At 40.3% G+C, this 14407-nt stretch overlaps 1 protein-coding gene across 1 annotated transcript in view; it reads left to right on the plus strand.

Annotated features, from left to right (window-relative positions):
* The window catches only part of Chrdl1 (chordin like 1), a 111953-nt gene that overhangs the window by 86590 nt on the left and 10956 nt on the right, over positions 1-14407 (plus strand). Inside the window, exons 7-9 of the mRNA XM_041645762.1 lie at positions 4971-5038; positions 9881-10049; positions 13225-13434. Of these exons, the coding sequence (XP_041501696.1) occupies positions 4971-5038; positions 9881-10049; positions 13225-13434 (447 nt within the window). The remainder of the gene's footprint in view (positions 1-4970; positions 5039-9880; positions 10050-13224; positions 13435-14407) is intronic.

The following is a 14407-nucleotide window of genomic DNA, read 5'->3' on the forward strand; positions in this document are numbered from 1 at the left end:
TGGTGAGCTCCCAATAGATCAGCTCCACTGTCTCAGTGGGTGGGTGCTCCCCTCGTGGTCCCGACTTCTTTGCTCATGGTCTCCCTCCTTCTGCTCTTCATTGGGACCTTGGGAGCTCAGTCCAGTGCTCCAGTGTGGGTCTCTGTCTCTGTCTCCATCCATCACCAGATGAAGGTTCATAGCCAAGAGGACAACTATATGCTTTTCCTTTGGTTCACCTTCTTACTTAGCTAGTTTCTAATCATTCTAATCATTCTAATCATTCTCTAGTTTCTAATCATCTTTCTCGTCTACTTTCATTTGGTTCAGACCCACCATTGCCAACTAAAACAGGGCACGCAAATCTCATTTATCCCTACTCTGTCACTGTCAAGGACACTGAACACCTCTTTAGCTTCTCAAGCTGACAATCACTTTATTCTGTTTTCTTCTCTGTTTTCTTCCTCTCTGATCACATCTACTCTCAGTATTCTTTTGCTGTGCAGCATGGCCTGTCACCTGTTACAATAGCTGCCTCCTGCTTGGACTCCAAGTTTTAGTGATCCCCACTCTGCTGCCAGAAGACACCTCCTCGGGTTCCATTTATACTATAGGACCCTCTACCTTAAAATTAATAGCAGGATGAAATCTGAATTTTTCAACCTGCTTTTGATGTCCCAAATTATTTAAATCCCCTCTTTAACCTCCACATCACCCCACTCCCACCTTCCCCCTCTTCTCCCACTGCTCTCCAATCAGTTACCAGCTCCATATTTTCCCAATCTCAAATTTCTATTCAAACTGATTTCTTCCTGCTTACTTTAGTGTGCCTTGCTATTTCCAAAGTGCTACTGCTTTGCAAATGTTCATTTCAGCTGAAGTGCTCTGTCCACACCAGCAATGTCCCTGAAAACACTTCTGCATCTACCTCTTAAAAAATAGGTCATTGTTGATTTCAATGCTTTTCCCATGATTCCATCTGACTTGTCCATCTTCCCAACTCAATATGGCCTAAGCGTATATATATATATTCCATTTGTTTTTTCCAGCTTCTGACCTTCATATGTTTTTAAACTACATCTTAAACTGATGTTCAGTCACTTCCAAATTGAATGTGAGCATCTTGAGAGCAAGGGCCCAGCATAATTTGTCTCACTTGCCATAGCATCAATCTTTCCACTTATGCAGTATTCAAGGCTTGTTATTTGACTCTTCAGCATTATGTTCTGTCATAGCCAACTCTCATTGTAGCCAGAGTTTCCACATGGGTCCTCATTTAGTCTTTGCCTATCATCTGCACCCACACAGAAAGAAAACTGTTCTTCCAGCCACACACTGAATTTGTTTTTGTTTTTTCACCGCAGTTTAGTTCAGTCACATATTAAGCCACTGATATGTACCCAGCAATATACCAGCTGTTCCAGCCCAGCTATTTTTAAATTTCTGTATGCATCCAACTCCATTGAAGAGCTCATCAAAACCTAAATTATTGGCGCTTATCCCATAGTTTCTGATTCAGTAGGTCTGGGGTGGGATCCAAACTTTTTGGTGTCTAACAAATTCCCAGATTATGACAAGGACCACACTTTGGAAAGTAGTGACCAAGAAGAAATAAAGATAGTGTAAGGCATAACCTCTCATTTTAAGAAATTTACAGTTTGTCCACAAAGGACCAAGAAACATTTAGCAGTGGAAAATATTTATAATGCTTTGTTATTCACTTGTGTAGCAAATGCTGAATAAATACTATGTGCCAATTGCTATTGTCAGTGGTATTATTACATCAAAAACCAGGATAGATAAAAATCTTGATTTTCATGGTGGAATTATAATGGTAGAAAACAGAAAAAGAACAAAATATTAAAAATACAACGCACTTGTAGGTGCATAGGAAAAAAGAGAGGAAAAGAAATACCAGGGTTGTCAGAGGTTTCCCGGTTCCATTATTTGATGGCAATGCAGTCACAAATAACAAAGAGTAAACCATGCTCTTAAAAGATTAACATAATGATTCAGGAATCTAGGGCCTGCAATTTGGGTGTTAATTTCTATGAACATTGTTTAACTATGAATAGCTTCTACTTTCTGAGCTTTGGTTTCCCATCTGTTCCATGTAACACTTGGACAAAATTATGTCTCAAGTTCTCTGCATTTTAAACATTGTAGAATACTAAGTCCTTTAGGCAATCAGAACTAAGTAGTTGAGCTAGGCACTGTAGCTCCAGCCTATAATCCTAGAAGTGTGAGGCTAAGCCAGAAGGCTATCAAACTAACTTTCAAGCTTTTGCAAGTTCTAAAAAATTATATAAATTTCCCCAACAGTACTAACATATATATTTGAAACAGTTAAAATGTTACTATTTAGTTTCTAGGTTTTTGAAACTTGGGAGACAAATTATAACAGATTTTTTTCTATTATTCCATGTTCTGTGTTAGCCCACTCAATATCTAGTTTATATATATATATATATATATATATATATATATATATATATATATGCATACTGCACACACATACCTACATATATCCTCATATAGTCATAGGTAACCAAATCTTCTTGAAAATTACCCAATTTGTTTTTGTTTTCAATCACCTTATGAATACCCTTATCTTTTATATGCTTAAGCCTCCCAAAACCTTGACATAAAATCCTTCTCTAAGAATCAGTTACTCTGAGTTGGGTTTGGTGATGCAGAGCTGTAATGCCAACTTAATTCAGAAGGAAGGAGCATGAGCTCCAGAACAACATGGGCTACATAGTGAGTTTCAGGTTAGCCACAACTATATAGCAAGACCCTGTCTTAGAACGAAGCAGCAGCTATTCTGTCTTCCATCTCTTGTATTCTGCTGTTCCTGATTGTTTTCTCATAATTTCCATTTCTATAACTCCCTCGGTTTGTGTTTTCTTTATTGTCTCTGTTTTGGTTTTCAAGTCTTTAATGGTTTCTTTCACCTGTTTGATTGCTTTTTCTTGGTTTTAAGGGATTTGTTGATTTCTTCCAATTTTTTATTTATCTTTTCCTCCGTTTCTTTGAGGGAATTTTTCATTTCCTCTTTGGGCCTCAAATATTCTCCTATAGTTATTTTTTAGGTCATTCTCTTCTTCATCATCTATATTTGATTGTTCATGTCTTGCTATCGTAAAGCCACTAGTTTTTATTGGTGTTGGGTTTCTCTTTGTGGTGTTGAGTGTGTTCTTACCTTGTCTACCCATCTTTTCCTGATTGGTGTAGTTGGAGCTGTGTCTCTGGTGATCAGTCTTCCAGGTGCCAGTGGATCCAAGGCTCAGATAGTTGCACCTCATGATGCAGTCAGGGCCACACTTCCAGTCACCCTGGAGGTTATTTGGTGTTCCTGGAGCTTGCTCAGCACTCCCTGGGGTCACTCTGCAATATTGGTGGTCATTCAGGCCTGTTCCCATGGAGGTTGCTTGCTTGGGCTTGCTTCCACTGAGGTCATTGCCTTGGACCTGCTCTGATAGAGGTCACTGGCTCAGGCCTGCTGCAGTGGAGGTCATTGGCTTGGGCCTGCTCCGGTGGATGTTGCTGGCTCAGGCCTGCTCTGGTGGAGGTGGCTGGCTCTGGCCTGTTTCTGTAGATGTCCTAACCTGGGCCTGCTCCTGCAGAGGTCCCTGACTTGGGCTCTGTCCTGCAGAATTCTCTAGCACAGTCCTGCTTCCTTGGAGGTCCCTGAATTGTGCCTGGACCCACAGAGGTCTCTGGTTTGAGCCTGCTCACTCAGTGGTTGCTCCCTTGTACCTGATCCTGTGGGGGTTGCTGCCTTAGGCCTGTTCTGGTAGAGATTGCTGGTTCAGGCCTGCTCTGGCAGAGGTCTCTGACTCAGGCCTACTTCCGCCTCAGCAGCTGTTCTGGAAGACTTCAGTAATAAGTGTTTTACTGTCCAAATAATGGATCATATAGACCTAGAGGAGTGGTTCCCAACCTGCCTAATGCTGCAACTCTTTAAAACAGTTCATCTTGTGATGGCTCCCAACCACAAAATGATTTTTGTTGCTACTTCATAACTGTAACTTTGCTACTGTTATGAATAATAATGCAAATATTTAATGGTCTTAAGCAACTTTTGTGAAGGAGTCATTCAACCCCCAAAGGGGTGAAGACCCACAACTTGAAAACTACTGATCTAGAGAAAGATGTGTCCGATCAAAATTAAAGACTTTTGAAAATTAAGGTACTGTGCTGTTTTATTATTATAGTTCTGTAATATAAGTTGAATTGTGTCATGGTAATCCCCTTAAGCATTATTCTTTTTATTTAAGGTTGCTTTGGCTTCCATATGAATTTTAGATTTTTCCCTATCTATATACCTGTGTGTGTGTATAATAATAACTAAAGAAGAGTTTGTGAATTTGAGAGTGAATGAGGAGGGACATGAGAAAAATTAGAGGGGAAAGGAGGAGTGGAACCAATCATTGAAAATAGAGCACTTAGGTGAATTTATAAAACAAAAGAAAAATAAAAAGACAGCATCTTGGATATTTCTTGCATAAATACTATAATCATAGCAAGTTTAACTTTTACTTTTAAATCAGTTCATGACTTCTCATAGACATAATGGCTAACTTAAGACTTGACCAATGAAAACTTCAAAATTCATTGTTTAAGGGTAGTATAAACACATGTTAAATATGATCTGTAAAATACTTAACTGTCACTAATAAAATAAATGAAAGTGATGATGATGGCTATATTAAGGAGAAAATCAATTATTTTCCCTTTTATACTCCAAATTCTGGATAATGTTACCAGTTGATCTATTTTAAAAAATGATAACTTTACTTTGAGTTGTTTTAAATCATGAGACCCACCCAGAGAAGTCGTTCAGTGCTGTTTCTTGAAGGGTAGCCACAAGAGCTAAAATGCCTTGAGAACTTTAGAAACATAATTTCAAAAATGTGGCTGGGTCAAAAGGGTGATATTTTTCCCGTATATGTATGTTTGATTCTTTCTTATTTCTTTTTAATAAACAGGGGATGGAGAATTGTCGTGGGAACATTCTGATGGTGATATCTTCCGGCAACCTGCCAACAGAGAAGCAGTAAGTGTGAAGAGCTCCGATATTTCCACACTCTACAGCAGCAAGCCAAGCTTTTCCCCCATGGAAAAAAGTCTCCATCGAATCCAAAAAATGGACCCATTTCTAACATCACTTTCTTCTCCTTCCTCAAAAAAAAAAAAATCAAATGATGTCTTCACTGACCTCTAAACATTTATCATCTGTAATTAGGGCAAGAACATGAACAAAGAGCATCCATAGGATTTTGTCTAGATCAGAAGTAGATGCTCTCTTCAGATGACTGACAATTCTGTATGTTCTCTCTAAGGAAGACAGTCACCACCCATATTCTCAAGAGTGGATGATTTCTATGAGATTTTAATATAGTCCACTTCATCCTTTTGGTCAGATTCCTTGTAAACCTGAGGGTTCTTGGTCAAGCAGTTGAAAGAAAAACAAAGATTGTGGGCCAGAGTCTCCTACCATTACCCTTATTTCTGTTGTTAGCACAAATCTTAGAAAAAGCCTGACAAGTAGGAATATGTGTATGTGTGGGTGTGTGCATTTAATCAATTAACAAAACAGAACATCTCTAAAAATGAACGCCTAAGAAGAGATATTCTTCAAACTTCTAAAAATTTGAAAAGAAAGCCGGGTGACAGTGGCCCACACCTTTAATTCCAGCACTCAGAAGGCAGAGGCAGGTGGATCTCTGTGAGTTCAAGGCCAGCCTCCTCTACAGAGCAAGTTCCAGGTCACATCAAGGGACTTATAAAAGTGTTTACAAGTTCCAAGGTGCTTGTCATCACACACAAACAGGTGTTCAATGTACCTGCTGAACTATTTTTGAAATGTCACTGTAGCATTGTTTTCATATATATTTAACAAATTAGCATAAATATATATAAATATAGGCTTGGCTATATATACCCAATCATTAGAATACTGTGAAAGTTATTAATAAGAATATAACATGGTTGACAAGATGCCTCAGTGGGCACTTGGCCATCAAGCTTGGGTTCTATATCAAGGACCCACATGGTGAATGGAGAGGACCAACTCAAGATTTCCTCTGACCTTCACACACAAGCATCCATACCGCTGTACATGTTTTCTCTCTCTCTCTCTCTCTCTCTCTCTCTCTCTCTCTCTCTCTCTCTCTCTCAAACACACACACACACACACACACACACAGAGAGAGAGAGAGAGAGAACAAATAAAGTAATTTTTAAAAGTAAAATTGTACTAAATGTAGCAAAACAGAAAAACTCAAAAATATAATAAAACAAATATAAAATGTGTATGTGCTTTTACAAATGTATAAATAAAAACTATCTTAAAAGTCATATATCAACATGATAAGAATAGTAAGAGAAGGACAGAAGTAAACATGAGGAAAAGTAGACTTTGCCCTCCTTACTTAATCTTCTGTGCCATTTCATGTTTTTCCATGTTAGTTTAATAATAAATAAAATTAGGTGATTTTATCAGACCTTAGAAACTGTAAATAAATCAGGAGAGTGGGTAATTATAGAGCAGCTATTTTCATAAATAGAGAGGGCATGATGACAGAGTTAACAGACTTTGCTATTGAATGACAGATCCAAACATCACCGTGTCACTTGGGCTGGCATTCACTGTCATCACGGTGACTAGTTTTGACTTGCACACTCCATTTTGCCAGCACCATACCAAAGCTTCAGCAGTGGTAGTACATAGTGCCCGTTTGCTTTTCTACTTGACAGTATTGCTTTCTTAACACTGCTCCTTTGGAACTAGTGTAGAATTGTGGACAAGGTGGAAAGCAACACTTTGGGCATCTAACAAAAGCAACGTTTACTCCACCAAAGAGATTGAATTCCCACAATTAGGGAAAGATTTTCCCCTTTCCACTCTGTCTAATCTAGAGTGAGATTGTATAAAGATCCTAACAAGGCACGGTAGCAGTCTCAGTTTTCCGTGTTGGGAGTTGCCTCTTTCCTTCAACCCAGTTTTTTGTTTATGTAAGAATTTGAGAACAATTGCATTAGTTGCTGTCAGCTAAGATGTCATTCAGACCGTCAGCTCCAGTCACGTTCTGCTGTTAAGCTTCCGCAGTAAGCTCCAAAACCACTTCAGTGGGCTTGCTGGTGAATGGTATCCATTTGCTTTCCTTCTTTTCTTCCATTTATGCTCCTCAGAAGCCCCATATCTTGCCTTTCAGCCTCATTATTCCTCCTAGCGTCCATAAGGGATGACTTAATTTAGGATTGCAGCAAGAAGAGTGAACGTTTGGGACTGGTAGACCACGATGGCCAGATGGTTCCACTTTATTATAAATAAATATCTTTTTTTGTTCTAAGGTGGATTGATCATTTATCACTGGGCTATAGGCAAGCCCATAGGGCATTTTCTTAATTAGTGGTCCAAGGAGGGGAAGCCCCATTGTGGGTGGTACATTTCCTGGCCTGGTGGTCCTGGGTTCTTTGAGAAAGCAGGCTGAGTAAGTCATGAGGAGGAAGCCAGTAAGTAGCTCCCCTCCATGGCCTCATCAGTTCCTGCCTCAAATGAATACGTTCCCTTTCCTCTCTGTTCTCAGCTTCTCTACCTGCAAAGCCAAAATCTGACATGATGTATTAGTGTCTACTCTTTACGCTGTGACAAAGAGCTGACAGACTCTACTTAGGAAGAAAGATTATTTGACACACAGTTTCAGGAGGTATTAGCCCATTGTGGCAGAGGAGGCACAGTGGCAGGAATGGATGAATTATAGTCTCAGGAGCAATCATTGGAGCTCCTCACATGATGTGGCTGGACCAAGATGTAGAGAACCAGACTGGAACGGGGGCGGTGGGGGGGGGGGGGGTTGGGTAAGTCTCAGAGGTCCACGTCCAGTGACCCATCTCGACCAGATAGATTTCACATCTCAAAGGTTCCATAGCCTATAGCACCAGCCAAGGGCCCAGTATTCAAACAGACAAGACCATGGGGACATATCAGACTTAAGATGAATGAGTGGGGCCAAGCAGTCTACAAAAGATCCTCTGCTCAAAATCTCTGATGCTTCTGTTTTTGTTCTTGGTTTGAAACCACTGCCCATAAGACCCCCTCAGTGCTACAGCAGAGTTTTGCATTTTGTGCTCCCCATTGTGAATCAGAGAACATAATGTAGTTGCAACTTTTCCAAGGTCACTGACCCTCTTTAATTGTATTGCAGTTGAACACCTTTCTTTCAGCAGCAGCAGGACACCCACCAGGCAAACTTTCTTCTCCGTGTTGCTTTGGCAAAGTGTTGTCCAACAACAGGCAGGAAAGAACAGCCTGTAATGGCCTTTGTGGAATGAGACCGATTATTTCAGAAAGAGACATATTGACCATTACGGGAATGAGAAGTATTTGTCCTGGGAATCCCATCCATGTGCATGATAACAAATTGGAGCAAATTCTTGTTTTTATGAATTGTTATGGCCATGTGCCAGAGTGGAGCTCTTAGATACAGAGAATAGTGTTTTATGTCAGAAGTCAAAAAACGTTCTTTTATTCCAGTTTCTGTTCACTTTCCCCTTCTCCCAAAGCATTTTTTTTTCAAAAGATGTGCTTATGACACATAGCAATATAAATTTGTCTTATGGTAAGTTGCATCAAGGATACCCTATCTCAGTCTGTCTGTTATCTCCATCAGTGAGATTAAGGATCTTCCTTTTTAACTGCCTGTGAAATCTTTCCATGGGCTTTCCCTTCTTTACCCGTAACCAGTGTCCCTAAATCAGTGCATGTTAATGCTCTAATCCCTAAGGTTTCATTCTTATTCACGCCGCCATCCCTTTCTACCTGCACTCTACCTCAGCTTCAGGGAAGGAGAAGGAGAAGAACACTTGAGCTTGTCATTGCCCCAATCTCTTGAGGAAACAACGCTGGTTGCTTTGTTAGCACCATAAAAGTGGGAAACTACTTTATTTCACTCAACAGTTAGGGGTGAGTACAGTATAGGTATTGCACATTGGTCTAGGCACTGAAGATAGAGCAGTGAACAAAACAAGCCTTCGACTCGGTAGAACTTGCATCACGCCACTGTCGTGCATCACTGAGGTGCTCTGCTGTGTGGTCTTCTTTCACGGCCTGTGTTTACACTCTCAGTATACATTCTCTGGACCCTGCTTGTCCTCCACCTTTTCCTCTTCTCCAATTCACTAACACATAACAGGGTTTAGTGCTTTGAAACAAACTCTTGATTAAGCCGCTTCTCTACTTTAAAAAAAAATCCCTCAAAGGCTTCCATACTCCCACCTCTATCATTTACCAAATAAAGTACTTACCCCTTAGCTTGTCATTTAAAGTCCTCCATGATCTGGCTCCAACCCCCTTTTGGAATGTTATCCTTCAACTCTTCCCTTTTAAGGACTCTATGTTCTCTGCTACACCTTCTCAATTTGGAAACTTCTGCCTGGAATATTCCCCACAAACTGCCTATTAAAAAGAAAAAAGTCTACCCACTGTTCATGACCCAGGTCACAACCCCCCCCCCCCCCCCCCCCGCAACAAGCATCTCTCCTCGTAATTCAAACACCGCTTTGGACTTTTCCTATGACCTGCTACCTTTTGCCTTGTGTTGCAGACTAACTCTTAAACTGGGAAATATGCGTCTCTTAGCAAGAAGGCGCTTTAGCCTTTGGTGCTGTTTTCTGCCTTGCGAGTTTCTCTGCAAATCTAGTCGAGTCTACAAGGAAAGAGGGAAAGCTCAGCAAATTGCCGGTGCTGCTTTCTTGCCATCACAGCCTTACCTTTGTTGATTTAGGAAGTCATACAGTTAAGAATGGAGTTCGTCACTAAAAAGCTGCAGATGAAAGTCCTGCCTTCTTATTGTCGATATTTGTTTTGGACTGATTTTTTTCTTGTTATTTACAGAGACATTCTTATCTCCGTTCTCCCTATGATCCTTCACCAAGCAGACAAGCTGGAGGTTCTCCTCGCTTTCCTGGGGGAAGAAGTCACCGGGGAACTCTTATGGATTCCCAGCAAGCATCAGGGACCATCGTGCAGATTGTCATCAATAACAAGCACAAACATGGACAAGGTAAAGGCCATCATCCTCAGCATGCCTGATCTTTAGAGACCGAACCTGAGACAGGACCCTTTTTCCCAGAAATTGTGAATACTCACATGTAGGCCACTGAAATCAGGCAGGATGTGTTTCTCTTTTGCCTACCCTTTTTCTCTTCCCAACACAGTAACACTGTTTTCTAGACTGTTTGAACAAGTGGGTACAGAGTTGGCTTCAAGAACATTTTGACAGGATTCACGTTTAAAATGTAGGGTGTCTTGTTGTAGTCTTCAAAGGGGCTATGAACAAGTGACTAGAGAAGACTTGTAGAACTTTCCACAATTGCACCCAGAAAAGTATACACAAGTACCCTTTGTGCTGAGGAAGCAACCTCAGCACTTTCTCTGTTGCCTGTAGGAGTTGGAGGTCATTTGGGAAAATCCACTTATCTTTAATAAGCAGGGCACCCAACATTCAAAGGTATTTGGTGTTAAACACTTCTAAAGATCTTCTCAGTAGGTAAGTATTAAAAAAGGCTTTCTCCTGGGACTCTTGTTAAATATTCCTGACTCCAATCTTAGAGATTTGGATTCAGTATGTAGTAAATGAGGAGATCATCCTTCCATTTGTGTGAGCCATCAACAGATCCAGACATCACCTGGCTCAGAACCAGAACCACTGAGCAGGTAGTACAGTCCACCATGAGTCTGCTGGCATAAGCAGCCGTATACGTTCATTGGTCCAGTTTTCTCTTCTCTGGTCTCCACTGCCCCAACTCCAGTAGCAGAGATGGAAGGAGGAGAAAAGCACAATGTTGACTGGTGTTTCGTTTGTTGGGTATCCTGTCAATCAGTTCTTTGGAATAAAAGCTCAACTGGTTTCTTTTTATATAACCACAAGCATGTTTTGTTTCCTTTAGAGAGAAAATAAATCAAAAGGCAATTCTTTGAACAAAATAAAAGTAAATTATTAAACCAAATGAATGAATAACATTGGTGAAAAACAATCCCCATTACAAAGAACTCCTAGGATAAATCTCCACAGAGCTGGTCAAGCCAAAGCTAGTTCATCACATCTGTTACTAATTACATGTAAATTTCAGATTATACATAAAAACATCACTTTTAAAAATCTACAGGCTCAAGAGAAAACTCTAAATGCAATTTAATAAAACTAAGCTTATTAAAATCGTTAGAAATATGTATTATTGATCTGCGTTTGATTTGAAATTTATGGATTTTAAGTTCCCAAGCTTTCTGATACAACTTCAAGAAAGAAGAGTTAGGTAAAGATACAGTTGGATTTCTCAGTCCTAAATTACCCCCAATAGATTCCATTTGCTGTGGAAGAATTACAAAGCCCTAAAAAATGATTAAGGACAAAAATAGACTTCAAAAGCCCTAATACCATAATTTCCCTGAGAACTGTTCATTTTTCACAGCAGAGGCTCATCCCACTGCTGCCTCAGTGCCTTAGAAAATCTTTGGCTACTTCATAGTTCTTCATCTGCCATGTTTATCTGGATACATCCCTTCTCTTTTGACCTTTCTTTTAGAGTTCACTGAAGAATCTCTTGTCTTCACCTTAACGCCCAAACCCCAGCTGGATGATTCAAAATCATCTTTTGGAATTTTGTTGGTGGGAGGAGGCTGTCTTCCCTTCTAAAAGCTACATTTTATTCCACTGCTTAGTCTGGACTGTACCCATAGTCCAAATGTTCAGAAGGAAGACGAAGCTTAGCTTGGGTAGTGCTGCCTGCCTTGTTTTCCCTGAGTATGAATCACCCTTCTCCCAAGTTCTCTTCATAGTGACAGGGTCCCCTCTGGTATATACACTCATATCTTTGTTAAAAATCACAGAAGAAAAGCAACAAGACACCCTACATTTTAAACGTGAATCCTGTCAAAATGTTCTTGAAGCCAACTCTGTACCCACTTGTTCAAACAGTCTAGAAAACAGTGTTACTGTGTTGGGAAGAGAAAAAGGGTAGGCAAAAGAGAAACACATCCTGCCTGATTTCTGTGGTTCTGTTCATAGCCCCCAAGCCTCACGCTTTAGGTATCTACTGAAACTCTCTGTGCACTGGGATCTTCTCCAGGTTAGTTTCTTGGAAATCTTTACACAGACTGACCTGTTAGAGGGCCCAGTACTCAAGCAGTTTTTGCAAAAGACAATAAAAGACAGCCAACATCTTTCATATTCTTTAATGTGACCCAGTGGACTTGACGAGAAAGAAATAGCCTAATGATTCATCCCGAGTCTGTGCTGCAGCCAAATCAATCAATTCCTAGAAACGCCCCAAGTGGGAATATGTCTCCCCCCAGCCCTGCCCAAAGAGATACACCCTACCCTAGAGATAACATTGATTAAGATGCCGACAGGTCTTCTTGGGTATGATGAAGTGGTAGAAATCATGAAAGCCACACCCAGGCCCATTTATGGCTTGAAATATCCACAATCTTAGCCCTTCAGAAATGGATAACATTCCTCTTAGACCTCTCCATCCACAGCACTACCTCTAACCTAACTCCATGCTGTACAGTAGTAGCCTAATTAGCTTAAGGTTGACATATCTGGAAGGATGTTCTGTATCCCTTTTCCTTCGCAGGTTTCCTCTACCTGTAGTCCCAATATAAGCTCTTTCAAGAATTCTCAGAAAACATAGAGGCAATGGCTCTCTATCTATATGGGTAGGTCAGACTCTTGTAACATTTGCTATTCTGAATGGATGTGATTCAGAACATAAATGAAACTGGTCCTTTGGAAAGAGAATTAGTTTTACATCTAACTCTCCTAGATAACAAATCTCTTTTGAAAATTGTTATACCCAGGATAACTACTTAGACCACGCTGTGCCACTTAAGATACTAAAAGTACTACACTCCCCAAGAGATCATCAGATGTTCAAGACAAATAGAGCCCCACTTTCATGAATCCACTCATCACCCACCTGAAAAACTGTTTGCAGATTGCCCACTCTTTCTCAGACTCTTCGTTAGAATCCCGAGGCTGTTGCTAAGGCATGTGGATAACTGTTGAAGGTTGTTATCACTGAAACAGTGATAACCTTAAACAGTGACAGCCTTCAGCAAGGACAGCCTCTGCAAATGCGTGTCCTTGCCATGACAGAACAAAGGATGTTTGCTATTTTAAAGAATACATGGAGCCTAGTAATCCGTCTTCACTCTGCCTCTGTGTTCTCTTTCAGTGTGTGTTTCCAATGGGAAGACCTATTCTCATGGAGAGTCCTGGCACCCAAATCTACGGGCCTTTGGCATTGTGGAATGTGTGCTCTGCACTTGCAATGTCACCAAGCAAGAATGTAAGAAAATCCACTGCCCCAATCGGTACCCCTGCAAGTATCCTCAAAAAATAGATGGAAAGTGCTGCAAGGTGTGTCCAGGTAAAAAGGCAAAAGGTGCGTTGGCTGGAGGCCCTGCCTTTGGTTGAATGAGATCCACACAGAGTCCTATTCAATTTTCTTTGTGCATCAGAAACACAAATGGCCTGTCCTATAAGTCTTACGATAATAGTTCTAGCAAGAATGAATTTCATTCTTTCCTCTTCTGAGAGACTGATGGTTGCTTTGAAGGAGTTAACTACTTGGACCTATTCTGGGGAGTTTCTTGTGTCTACAACTTCACACACGTGCCAAATTACTTACCTTGTTCTTGCTTTCCTAAGTTAGCACGGTTTTAGGAAAACAGCCACACCTTCATTTTTTAAATCACTAATTCACTTCTAGCCATAATCCAGTACTCTTTCCAGATGAGAGATGCATGAGTTACAGTGCAGGGAGATTGGGTTCTGGCTCAAATCTAAGGTCATTATATGTATGACCTTGTAAATATACTGGACCCATATGTATCTGGGCCTCATCAGCCCCGTGTGAAAAATTAAAGCATTTTTGTATTTTTATTTGCATTTTATGTTTTAATTTTTGAGACATAGTGTCTGTGTATATTTGTGGGGTACAGAAGGATAATTCAAGACATATATTACAAGGTATGAGTACCAAATCAGGGTAATTATCATCCCATGTCCTCTCATGTTTATCCCAGATTCTTCTAGTCACTTTGAAATTTCTCATAGTTGGTTTCACTATGGTAACCCTACTGTGCTATAGAAAAATAGAAATAATTCATTCTAATAGTGTTTTAGCATCTATTATCCAATTCTGTCTCTCCTTCACTACCTTCCAACACTAAAATCCTATAATTATATTATTTCTCTTTTAAAGACAAGAACAGTGAAGTGTAGAAACTGGCTTTCTCAGAGTCATGAAACTAATGGATAATACAGTCAAGGCCTTCAAACCAGGTTACTTCCAGCCCACTGTCTTTTCTACTTGAAAACGGTGCTGATCATTTTTGAAATGGCAGATTGTTCAA

The sequence above is a fragment of the Microtus oregoni genome, unplaced genomic scaffold (genome assembly GCF_018167655.1).
Source record: "Microtus oregoni isolate MIOR12 unplaced genomic scaffold, Mior012 000116F_ref0000321, whole genome shotgun sequence".
In the NCBI taxonomy this organism is placed as follows: domain Eukaryota; kingdom Metazoa; phylum Chordata; class Mammalia; order Rodentia; family Cricetidae; genus Microtus; species Microtus oregoni.